This window comes from Siphateles boraxobius, unplaced genomic scaffold (genome assembly GCF_051911475.1).
Source record: "Siphateles boraxobius isolate OS27281-9 unplaced genomic scaffold, OSU_SipBor_1 6, whole genome shotgun sequence".
Taxonomy (NCBI): Eukaryota; Metazoa; Chordata; class Actinopteri; order Cypriniformes; family Leuciscidae; genus Siphateles; species Siphateles boraxobius.
The window spans coordinates 18,194,612-18,207,411 of NW_027509186.1; the positions used below are offsets into that span (position 1 = coordinate 18,194,612).

The 12,800-nt window shown below is 37.6% G+C and overlaps 2 protein-coding genes across 2 annotated transcripts; both read right to left on the reverse strand.

Moving 5' to 3' along the window:
- Positions 1-38: 38 nt before the first annotated feature.
- On the reverse strand, positions 39-3,405 carry seraf (Schwann cell-specific EGF-like repeat autocrine factor). Its single transcript, XM_077208007.1, has 5 exons — positions 3,093-3,405; positions 2,876-2,971; positions 2,631-2,735; positions 580-675; positions 39-376 (listed from the first exon to the last, which is right to left on the reverse strand). Exons 1-5 carry the CDS (start codon positions 3,319-3,321, stop codon positions 264-266), a joined length of 639 nt encoding a protein of 212 aa, XP_077064122.1. The 5' UTR covers positions 3,322-3,405; the 3' UTR covers positions 39-263.
- A 2,095-nt stretch (positions 3,406-5,500) lies between these two features.
- tmem106ba (transmembrane protein 106Ba) lies at positions 5,501-10,246 on the reverse strand. Its single transcript, XM_077208008.1, has 8 exons — positions 10,083-10,246; positions 9,318-9,510; positions 9,048-9,111; positions 8,510-8,669; positions 8,173-8,313; positions 7,733-7,782; positions 7,571-7,624; positions 5,501-6,673 (listed from the first exon to the last, which is right to left on the reverse strand). The coding sequence occupies exons 2-8, from the start codon at positions 9,496-9,498 to the stop codon at positions 6,553-6,555; spliced, it is 771 nt and encodes a 256-aa protein (XP_077064123.1). The 5' UTR covers positions 9,499-9,510; positions 10,083-10,246; the 3' UTR covers positions 5,501-6,552.
- Positions 10,247-12,800: the final 2,554 nt, after the last annotated feature.

Consider the following 12,800-nt stretch of genomic DNA (forward strand, 5'->3'; position numbering starts at 1 on the left):
TCTGATTTTTAAAACCTTAAAACAATTTGCACACACAATTTAGATTTTAACTTTATTTAATAAGTTGCACTGTATGCTAAAGGAAATTTAACAGTTATCATAAACACTACTTAATACAAAAGTCATAATGCCATTAATGTACAATGTTAACGTAGAGAAAACATCACACTTCACACATGTTCGGTTTGGCTTTAACAAACAAACAAGTAACTTTAGCACCAATTTGAGGGAGCGTTGGGGTCGGAGGTCAGACTGTTCTGACATCAGTAGAGCTTCTTCCTCTCTTCACACTGTGCGCCTGAGAACGGAGCTCGACAGCGACAGGTGTTTGGAGACACACACTTCCCCCCGTTCATACACCGCTTTTTACACACAGCTGCAGACAAACAGAGGAGATATCACAGGCTTCATTTTGTCAATTTTGAGTAAACTTATGGATTTAAACACATACAACAGCATAAAGTAACTGCACGACAAAAATTTAATTCTAGAGTAGTTGAAGAGTCTTTCATATACATATAAGATGCATATCTTGCATATGCATATAAGAGTGTACTAGATCTTTGTGTCGTCACCCACCTGTGTGGCAGGCTCCGCCTACCCATCCGTCTGGACAGCTGCAGATTCCAGGAGCCACACAGATGCCCCCATTCCTGCATCCCTGCGGACAGATCGCTATGGAGACAGAGATAAATTATCAACGTGACTCACATCTAGGCACAACAACCCAAAAGAATGTACATGTAAATGATGATTAATTAGCAAAAAATAACTTTAAAGCAAAACACACATATGGGTTTACGAGTGTATTTTATGTGGCTTAGCCTTAGACCGATCATATAAATAACATTAAAATGAACTGTTTGCACTACATTATGATATGACAGAGGAAATAATATATCAGTTAGAATAAAACAGTGATATTTGATTATTATTTACTTGATTTGATTATATATATTTGATAATTATTTATTAATATACTTTTATGGTATTTTTGAATAGTTTTGAATTACCTTTTATTTTTTAGTCTTAGTAACGTTGTCACATGCTTTTGTCTTTTTTCATTTTTTTATATTTCTATTCAGCTTGTCTATCATTTATTTTTATTTCAGTTTTAGTTGTAGCTATTTTTAGTTGCCAAGACAACTTTTGAAAACGTTTAAGTTTTCCATTTGAAATAAATTAAAATATAAAGATTCGATTAACAAAAACAGTTTTTAATTGTTTTACATTTACTTAACAGTACCAGGGTGGCGCCATATTTAATTTTCGACTGGACTGAAAACTAGGCTGTGAGGGATAGAATTGGAATGAGTTCAATGGTTAATACGGTTGTTTAACAACATAGGCCCTACCGATTGTTCAGCTGACGAAACATCTTTCCAGAAAACAAAAAAAACTTTCAGTAGTATCTATAAAACAGTTTTAAAGTTTGGTCATCCAGAACCTTGATACAGTGCTGCAGTCGTGGCTTCAGAACCCCCGAAGATTAATTTGCCAGTGATTTATGTTATCTTTAGATAAGACTGTATGGGGTAATTTACATTGTAGAGCAAAACATTCAAGTATTGTTAAGTTATGTTTACCACAGACTTTATTTTACTCATAAATTGAACCCCCCCCCCCCCCCCCCCCCCCCCCATTTATAAAACCCCATAGGAAAATCTCGAGGGAACCACTGGCGAAGTAGTCTTTCGGGTTGCAGCACTCCGTAAAAACTTTAAGGCTTCATCCGAAATCGCTTACTTCCTTACTATATAGTAGGCAAAAAAACAGTATGTAACATAAGTATCTACGAATTCACAGTACTCATAAAAGAGCAGGCAAAGAGTACCCTGATGACCTACTACTTCCGGCGAGATTCTGAAGTGTGCATATGATGAACACTTTACTATCCAATGGGGCAACGAGAGAGGATTTCGGAATGGCAGTGAAGTGATGTAGCTGACACTGCGCTAATTGCTTTGGCAATGGGTGGAACTAACGCAAAATCCTTAATTTCATTGGTTAGCACTCAAATGTCCCCACCTTCGTTTTGATTCATCAAATGATTTCAGCCGAATGCAGGAAATGAGATTAATATTTATGAGCCCATCAGCCTATCAGGTCCCTAATACCGCATACAGCATCATAGTGTCGGCCCAGATCTGGCCCACATCTGGTATGATGTGGTATCCGGATCTGGGCCGACAGTATGTTGCTGTCTGGGGTATTAGCACGAGAGAAAAGCATTGTAGTTGACAATATGTAATCTAGCGGAGACAAGACGCGAGTAACTAAAATAATTAGTGTTTGACAATTGTAAGTTAGTGCTGTCAAACAGATGAAAACATTTTACATTTTGTTAACATTTAACAAGTTTTTCATCTTGATGTGTTTCACATTTTTCAATGTAAGAACGAACTGATATTTATGATAATTCTGTTTATGAAAATTTTCCACATCATTTATATTAAAGTTATATATATGATGTTATAAATATGTTTATATATATATATATATATATATATATGTGTGTGTGTGTATATATATATATATATATATATATATATATAATGCTTAATTTATATAAAATATATTGTCATTATGGATTTGTGAAATATTAGTAAAACAAAATGGGATCAACAAACCGTCTTGGCATCTGGAGCCGGTCCAGCTGGAGGGACAGATGCATTTTGCTTCTCCATTCACAGCAATACATTCACCACCGTTCCAGCAGCCACTTTCACACACCACTGATAAATACACACACACACCGACTGTGAATTTTCTGTGCTGTTGGACTCTAAAGTTCTTTTAAATTTTTGACTTTGTTTGTTAATTTTTCTTCAACTTGCAAACAACATTAAAAAACAATGTAAGCTAAATCAGTTACCTCTGTGACAGTATTTTCCTCCAAATCCTGAAGGGCATCTGCATTTTCCAGGTCGAAGGCACACTCCACCATTTTTACACTTTGGATAACAGTTTGCTGAAATCGACATGCAAATCATGTGAGCAGAGGCCCCTTAAACATATAAAGCACAAGTTTGACACTCACACAAACACATTCCACTAAAATTCACTTCATAGAAAGTAACTTGAAACATCACCATATTGGCAGGTTTCTCCCTCGTATCCTCTTGAGCAAAAGCATGTGTTGTTTCGGATGCAAATCCCAGCATGTTTGCAAGGAGGGTCGCACGTTGCTTCAAGGTCAAAGACAAAAGGAAGAGCCACCCCACGGGGCCCGTCGGACCCTCCCAGACAGATGCCAGCCAGAGCGGCAAGTGCCACCAGCAAGAGCTGCATGGACATACAGCAAAGCACTGCCATTTTCATATCCACACTCTTACAAGCAACCAGAAAGACTGAGACTAGTGCTGGTGAACATCTGTTTGAACAGAATGCACTGTAAATCACCTACAGGACAGATATGGTACAGCAGGGAGCCACAACTGGAAAAGTACTAACTGAGGAATGTGTGAGACAGGACTGAGAGACAGACAAGCTCAGAGTGTGTGTTTTGAGGAGTGTATGTGGTTGTCTGTGGTTTACAGCAGTCCTTTGAAGGTTTGTACCTGAAAGTCCATCAACAAGTGGTCCCCAAAAGGTAATTTGAGAAAGATAGTGTAATAATCACACTCTTTAAGTGACATATTTCACAAAAAAATATGGTTGTTTTCATTTTAAAATGACAGATATATTGAACAGTTATTGGAAAATGTTCCCTAGTTAATGTTATGGGAACTTTGTACATCCATTAAAATAACACTGACACCATTTGGTTAGGAATAATTTAAATTAAATAGTAAAGTCTAGCACCATGTGTTTGCATATGCCACAGATCAGTAGTTATATATATATATATATATATATATATATATATATATATATATAGCCTAATTACATTACCAAAAGGGTCAGTCAGATTTTTTAATGTTTTCCAGAGAAGTCTACTATGATCACCATAAATTAATTTATTTGATTATTTGTTATTACAGTAAAAACAGTAGCACTGTGAAATATTATTATTACAAATCAAAATAACTGTTTTCTATTTTAATATATTTTACTATGTAATTTATTTCTGATGGTAAAGCTGTATTTTCAGCATCAATTACTTCAGTCTTCAGTGTCAAATGATCCTTCAGAAATCATTCTAATATGATGATTTGATGCTCAAAAAAGATATTTTATTATTATCAATGTTGAAACTGCTACTTAAATTAAAAATAACAAAATATAAATGTATATATTTTTTTAAATATACATCTTTGTAAAAAAATCTCTAAAAGAGTTAAGAAGAAAACGACGACACATTACAATTGAATCTGTTGCAGTAGAGCAGAATTTCTAAGAGCTATTGTGAGTATCTGCAGTCTTTTATGAAGTCCAAACTGTGTCTTTTTTTATGCGTATGTTGCTGTCGTTTAAAATAAATTTGTCTCATATATTCACGTCGGTGATCCCAGGAAATGTGAGGAAATGGGTACTGCAGATGTCTTGAGAATTTCCCTCCTCCTCAATGAAATTCCAACTGAGATTTCAGACCACGGCTAACGTGTTTCCCTCTCTGAATGACATGTAGCTATGTATGAACTAAAAAGGGTAGATAGGTAACGGGTAGATTTTTGATCAGTGGTTATTTGTAGTTTTTATGTGCTTTGTTTGCAAGCCTGACTCCAGCATGCGAGATGTCAAACTTAGTTATTGTTCTGTAAGGGAAGGAGACAAGGAGTTATATTGTAACAATCTCAATCTGTCTGAAATCGGTTTTTCATTCGTGGTAAAGGCATGCAGAAACATTCCATGGTCTTTGTTTCAGAGGCCCATTAAAGTGGGACCAGAGGGATCTGCTGTTCTGAGACATGAGAGGAGGAAGTGAGCAGGAACTTTAATGACATCAACAGATGTGCAGAATCCTTCTTCTCTTCAGAAGAAAGTGTAAACACGGCATATATTAGGCCTACCTACGCACAGCACATTGAGAACATGAATGCATACGGCTACCATTTGAGCTTGAACATTTGAGCTTTATGGCAAGACACCGTCCCAAATAGGCTATTAGTGGTCATTATTATGACTTCTTCCATGGCAGTTATTTATCACGCCCAATTGTAAGTGGTTACAAAACTAAAAGCTATTTTATCATAACTAAACTTAAACCATTATTTTACCCTCCAAAACATCTCATGGTGTTTTACCTCGCTCGCGTAGCCTTCCTGCCTGGTCTATTCTTGAAGTACCGCATCTTGTAAGCGCCATCTTGTGGAGTATTGTGACAGTCACACCAATTTTCTCCACAAAATGAATGAACATTTTGACTAAAAGCATAAGAGACCCAGTTTAATAAAAAAATTTTTTAAAAAAAGGTTATTTAATAAGGTGTTATTTCAGGCTACTCCGTATTTAATTCACCATAACATGAACACTAGAAAAAAAATATTATAATATTTTACTTGGGTGAGTGCTGAAAAGGCCACAAAATATTTTAAGTCAAAATATTCATGGACACAAATTTCATCAAAGAAATTCTATTTACTGATAAATCCTTCCAACATTAAAATTAAATTTCATTCAAAAATAATGATGTAAAAGTGCCATTCCAACAAAACACAATTAAAGTTTAAAGTGAACGAGAAACATCTACATGATCAATTATCTACACACCAACACCAAGAAAATAAAAGGTTGAATTTAGTCAAATATGACAACAAAAATGCATCAATTAACAGAAGTCCATTTCTTAATACAGAATCAATTGACTGCCTTTTTTCTATTCCCTTTTCTCTTAACTAATATATTGCACAGCTTCCTGCTTAAGTAAATGTATATTATATTGTATTGACCCCTGATTCATGGTCAGTGTTGTACTTGCCTAAGAATAGCCCACTATGTTTTTTTAATTTTCATAATTTCAAAAGTAGTTTAGACATTCGTTCTAAACATTCCCTTTGAACATACATTTTTTTTAAAGTAAAACAAGCAAAAATTCTTTGCAGTAAGAGGTTGAAAATCCACAATATGGAGTTATATAAAATACCCATAAACTGAAGTCGGAGTGTGGTTTCAGGCAAGTAACATCTCATCAATGAAAGAAATGAAAGCATCTGTTAATGGTTTTGATGATATATGTTAATAACACCCTCAAAATACAGATCTACAGAATAGCTGCTCAACAAAGAGCTAAATAACAGAATGACACAAGCATGACTCAATGTTTAAAATGTTTAAAAGAAAAAATAAACACGCCAAAAGAATAATGGAGTAAAGTCGGAGTGGTTTAAGTGTTTGCAGATCTATGTAGAATATTCTGCTGCTGTCATTCCTTTTCCCAAAATATACTAAAGTGCTTCTGTCCATCCAAGCAAAACCTCCGGAGCAATGCTCAAGAATCAGCAATGATGTGGTAGAAAGGATATCAGCTCTCTGACTATAACTCGCTGATCAATCCTGATGTAGCCTCCCAACAGTACAGACTTCATTTTCAAACATTCGTAACACTCAGGAAAAGCCATTTTTTTATCACCACATGAGAACATTAAGAATTGTGGGTCATACGTAGGTGCGTCACTGTATCACACTCATGCGTCCGCGTGAAGAGGTGGTGTTTGAGCCGCAGTCCACGTACAGGTACTTTTCCTGAGACACCTGCTCAGCATGGCCAAAGTACACAGCGGTTACAGTCGTTCTGGAGAGACATTTTCTTTGTTAGTTGAAGTGGAGAACATAGGCATTTAAGGCAATTAAGGAATTATATTTTGCTCTTACTGTTTCAAAAATGTGTAAACCGGACTGCATATGTCTTTTATCCATTTTTTGGTTAAAGGTGCAGTAAGCGATTTCTGAGAAACACTGCTGATATTTGAAATCAACCCAGAGTCACACCCCCTCCATTCATTGCCTGCCCCCAATCATCAATCATCTCCTCCCCCATCATCAGTGGACACACCCCCTACTGCTGATTGGCTCACTCTCTCCTCCCCATCACCAGTGGACACACCCCCTACTGCTGATTGGCTCACTCTCTCCTCCCCATCATCAGTGGACACACCCCCTACTGCTGATTGGCTCACTCTCTCCTCCCCATCACCAGTGGACACACCCCCTACAGCTGATTGGCTCGCTCTCTCCTCCCCATCATCAGTGGACACACCCCCTACTGCTGATTGGCTCACTCTCTCCTCCCCATCATCAGTGGACACACCCCCTACTGCTGATTGGCTCACTCTCTCCTCCCCATCACCAGTGGACACACCCCCTACAGCTGATTGGCTCACTCTCTCCTCCCCCATCATCAGTGGACACGCCCCCTACAGCTGATTTGCTACAAGCATGTTGTGTTGCTCGGTCCGATCCACTTTCAACAGCGGTTCTCAGAAATCACTTACTGCACCTTTAATTATATTATCTAATAAAGATCTACCATTCTAAACTTGGAAATTAAAATAAACACAAAAAATACTAAATACAACTACAAAAAAACTGAATAGAGTAACATTTTACTAAATATTTATCTATTGAAATACTTTTTATGTTCATTTACATTAACTGTTTAAGCACACCGTTTCACTAAAAGAATACTTACTGCATCATAACAACAATGTTATGCACTTTAATTGACTGCATGGTACAGTAGTCACTGTAAAAACAGATATGCAATCATCACAGTACGCATTTTAGAACACTGTAAGATAAAATGTCTTTATGAAAGTTTTATTGATGTAAGGCCAGACTGGCAAATACTTACAATATGTAGCTCATCTCATTGGCTATGATAGTGGGAACAGTGTAATCAACCTAAAAATGAGACAATGACATTGATAACAGGTGTTATCTGAGTAATTAAACACATGGTGAGAAACTCAAATTGCAAAGTCATGTGACTAAATGAAACCGCTTTATTGGCAGGATACAGGTCATTTTATTTCTGCTATCTTAATGTTTGGCTTTACTCCCATGTGATTTTCCTCACTATGAATACATATTTAGGCTGTATAATCAAATTTAATCAAATAAATGCAGCCTTGGTGAGCATTAAAACATCTTACTGATCCCAAACATTTGAACAGCAGTTTATGTGTGTGTGTTTATGAAAAATATTCATTATTTAAATATTAATATAAAATTATTAGTCAAGTAATATTTGCTGAAGTATAACTGACAAAATCTGACTAAATTACCACGCACCTGTTGCATATCCAGGGGGATGATGGTGGTGACATTACTGACGACAGACTTTCCAATGACAGTCTTGTAGAATTGCACCTGGGATGTGATGTTGGCCACGTGTATTGGGTAGTAATTATTGTTTGTGATATTAAGGGTATTCTGAGAAAAACAAAATACTGTTATTTAAAATTACACATGACAACAAAAATTTGAAAATACCCTGGCAAAAGTCTGATCAATCTCATTATCAAGTCCAATCCCTCCACTACAGAAAGAATAGAATCATAAAGGAAACAGGTAATATTTGGTTAACAATCCTGAAATACAAATTAAAAGGGCTTGCTATAGATATTACCGTGATATTTAGGTATATTATCCGCTGGTCTCGGTCATAAGTGACATAGGCTGACTTCACCCCAACATAAGAGACGTCAATAGTCCGAGGGAACAGAAAGAACACAGCCAGACCACAAAGCAGCAGACACAGAAAGACGGATACAGACACGTACAATGTCCTGGAACAGTGCAAGAATACACAGTCGGTCATTATTTATATATACATACACAATGTTGGTTTTAAGGGTCTTTGCTTTAGGATCCAATTCTCACTATTAACTAGGTGCTTATTAACATTCATATTACTAGGATATTGCCAGTTTATTAGTACTTATAAAACACATATTAATGCTTTCTTCTGCATGACCTTATTCTAAATCCCTTAATCCTGCTCAATACCTAAACTGAACAACTACCTTACTAACTATTAATAAGCAGTAATTATGTATTTATTGAGGCAGAAGTCGTAGTTAATAGTTAGTTAATAGTGAGAATTGGACCCTAAATTAAACTGTGAGCCCAATGTTTATGTGAAATAGATATTTAAACAAACTTACGTTCGTCTTGGCTTCAGCCTCTGGTCACTGTATGGTATCAAAGCAACTAGCTGATTTTCTTGGTCTGTGAAAATATCCAGGGTAGGAAGTACACATGATTACAATAATGATTTATACAATTTATTGATGCCCCTTTGTTAGAGAACAGTTTAATAATGTTAAACATTTAGATTTACATATTACATTTTTGGGATACAAAGTAGCCTACTGTGTATATGGATGGATGGATGGATGGATGGATGGATGGATGACTGACGGATCTGTTCTTACCTCTTGGTATTCTCCCTGTCCCTTGACAAGTAGGACAGGTAACACTGTCTCTGCCTGTGAATTCAACATATGGAAACTGTGACACATCGTCTTTATTGTCCTCAGTCTGCAACTTTGAGTCTTCAGTCAGGTTCTCCTGGTCCTCTTTTTGCTTTGGCAAGGAAAATAGAGACTTTCCCATGGTTGGGCTTGCCTTAAAAAAGGAGAAAAGAAATAATCTGTGATATTTTGTGCATTACAATGCAAGTCATGAAAGACCATCAAGTACAGATCTTCATGTTTTGGTGAACTTGCACATATTTTCCACGTGACTTAAAGCATGCAGCTCCAGGCTGTTTTCTAACGAAATTTTATATTAGATATGCATTATGTTAATATCTCATTATGCAATCAAATAATTCCTCAACTAAACAATATATTTTCAATTCCTGACAAACATCTGATAAACATGCTTAATGTGTGATGATATGCAAATAATAACACACAGCTGAGAACACTATGTAGGCCTACTCTACGGCCGACGTTCTCGTGTTCTTGATACTGATGCTGTGTAACAATAACATGCTTTAACTGCATTGACAAAATAATGCAATAATTGCGATGTATTTAAAGAGCATTGTTAACACTGTCACGCAAACGACGAACACGGTTTAGATTGTGATGTAATAGCAAATGGGCCTAAAAACTGATCAAGCACCATACGAAATAAATCCTATTTGAAGGTACGATATGAAAATATAGTGGATAGGATATGGATGAGTTTACCTTTTTTGAAGGGTCCTGCCTTCTGTTTGTATAAAATTACAGTTGCTACAATGCCGTAAAGTAACTCTGTCCCGACTGTGTTGTTATTCTCCCCAAGCCGTGTTTCAACAAGTCCCGCCTCTTGGTTTAATGAGTGACATGACGCTGCATTGTAAAACTCGCGTGATTGGACGATAGTTTCGTACGACACTGTTACAAGCCAATCATATTATATTAGGCGGGATTTGTCGGCTTGACACTCTCTAAGCCATGCCTCTCTGTTGATAGTTGCACTGCAGATTTCAAGGCTGAGTGTATATTTACATGTGCAATGTTTTGCTTTGGGCCTCATTTCCTTTATTTAGTCTAAAACCACAGTTGAATACAGATGTGCTCATGAATCCCACTGTTGTAGATATTGCATAATATAGAAGTAAAAATTCAAGCATTGGATCTTAAATTGAATGTTAAAGTAAATTAATAATAAACAAAATAAACAAATAGGCTACTAATGACATCACTTGCCCATTGCATGAATGTAGGCATGTGTATTTTACACATTTTTATTTAATTTTCTCTTACAAGTATAATGATTGACAGAGTGATGGGAGAGTGCAGGAATGGAAGAATGGTTGGGCAAAACTTTTGTAGGGCGTTTTTATTACTTTGGTGAGTTGTTTGTGCAATCAGAATAAGAAAAAAAAGCGTCCAACCAAGTAGGCCTGTGGTTAACACTTCTCAAAATGGTTTCTAATGTTTCAGGCTCTGCAAAGATATCATCAGACAACCATAATGAACAAAATAGTGACATGAAACTGACACTGAATATTTTGGCCTACTTATAATATATAATATTATGTCATTTTCAAATATATAGTAATATATATCATATGTAACTGACTTTCAATAATAAACCAACACTGAGAAATACTCACTTTAGTAAAAGTGTCACATCTAGCATCAGTGTTGCCTATTGATGTGTTGTTCCCTCTAGACCTTATTCAGAGCAGTGCCAAGTATGAAAGCGTGGCTGTGCGGGATAAACTACCGTGTTTTCAATGGCGTCGCTGTAAAATGCGGTATAAAGCTCATATAAAGGCCATTTCCCAGGCCAAGCAGGGAGAGTGGATGAGATGGGAGAGTGTGGAACAACGCAAGATGGGCTGGCAAGACCTTTGGTCAATGGAAGAGAGTAGGATCAGTTTCCTTATCAGGTCAACATATGATGTTCTCCCATCACCGCAGAACCTAAACCTCTGGGTAGGAGAGGATCCCTCTTGTCCTTTGTGTTCATCACCTGCCACATTAAGGCACATTTTGCCAGGATGTAAGGTGGCTCTTAGCCAAGGTCGGTTTACTTGGCGCCATGACCAAGTACTCCGATGTTTGGCTTTAGCATTGGAAGACAAGCGTAACATGACCAATAAGTTGCCACCTGTTCTAGCAACATTACACACAGAAGACAATATTCCTCCGCCCAGGCGAGCAACCACCAAGAAAAGGTGTTAAAACCAATTCTCACTCAGGACAACTGGAAGCTGCTAGGGACTGGAAAATGCTGGCTGATCTTGATCAACGGCTGATTTTTCCACCTGAGATTGCCACCACTAACCTACGACCAGATATTGTTTTGTGGTCTGGATCAGAACGCATTGTTCAACTGATAAGAGTTAACAGTGCCATGGGAGGATGCGGTAGATGAGGCATATGAGAGGAAGAAACTGCGGTATGCTCATCTGGCCACTGAAGCAGAATAGCGAGGATGGAGAGTCCGGGTTTTTCCAGTGGAAGTGGGTTGTCGAGGATTTGTGGCATACTCCACAACCCGGTTCCTCAGAGACGTCGGATTCAGTGGCCAAGAGTTGCGTCGCACAGTAAAGAACTTATCTGAAGCAGCAGAAAGGAGCAGCAACTGGCTGTGGTTGAGACGGAAAGAGTCTGGCTGGCTGTGTACAGGCCGCCATGCTACGGTTTTGAAAAATTCTGGAAATTTTGATGAGTCTGTTGGTTTTTTGTATAGTTTGCATAGTAATTGCAGTTATTACGTTCCTGTGTATTTTGTGTGAATGAGGTTTGGTGTTTCGACAGATATTGTGTTTTGCGGTAGTATGCCATACGGAACTGTTGCCACTGACCGCTTTAACATCCGCAGTGGGGCTAGACAGCCTTAGTCAAACGGGTTGACGCGTATGGTCGGGTTGTGGAGAGGTTGTGAGAGATTGTGGTTAGGTCAAAGGAGCAGCCTCAGCAGCAGGAGGGATGTAAAGGTCAGTAAGCTGGGCTGAGTTGAGTGGGGGACGGAGGGGGGTGACTCTGGGAACCCAGAGTCACTGTCGAGCCCTCACACTAAGGACGGAAGGTGCCCACTTGAAGACCCTAGAGATGTCCCCTACTCTGCTCAATCCAGACGGTTGTCATGAGGGGACCACACTGTGGTTGCAGCCGTTGTATGTGCAAATACACTGCAGCTATTAACACCAGACAGAAGGAGATTCACATCATCATTTGGAAAGAAGCGTAAATTGATGGAGAAGCATAGGTTACTGTAAAGCTATCTTAGTTGGTGCTTATCTTGTTGAAAGCCGAGTACAAATCAGCATGAAGTTTTAACATCTACTCTCGTGTAATGGAAATCATAGATCACTTATAATTTTCCACCGATCATATTGTCTGTTTTTTGTTTGTTTTTTTGTCTACTGAAATTTCTCTTAATTTTTTTTCAGTGTTTCGTCTGCAGAA

What these genes read in the sequence shown, in the direction of transcription:
- seraf (XM_077208007.1), bottom strand. Translation starts at nt 3,321, where the DNA reads ATGAAAATGGCAGTGCTTTGCTGTATGTCCATGCAGCTCTTGCTGGTG. An exon ending in CGGCTCCAGATGCCAAGACG is followed by an intron (nt 676 to 2,630) that starts GTTTGTTGATCC and finishes CTGTCTCCATAG; the next exon opens with CGATCTGTCCGCAGGGATGC. An exon ending in AGGCGGAGCCTGCCACACAG is followed by an intron (nt 377 to 579) that starts GTGGGTGACGAC and finishes GTTTGTCTGCAG; the next exon opens with CTGTGTGTAAAAAGCGGTGT.
- tmem106ba (XM_077208008.1), bottom strand. Translation starts at nt 9,498, where the DNA reads ATGGGAAAGTCTCTATTTTCCTTGCCAAAGCAAAAAGAGGACCAGGAG. An exon ending in TCCCCCTGGATATGCAACAG is followed by an intron (nt 7,783 to 8,172) that starts GTGCGTGGTAAT and finishes TCTCATTTTTAG; the next exon opens with GTTGATTACACTGTTCCCAC. An exon ending in AACATTGTTGTTATGATGCA is followed by an intron (nt 6,674 to 7,570) that starts GTAAGTATTCTT and finishes ATGTCTCTCCAG; the next exon opens with AACGACTGTAACCGCTGTGT.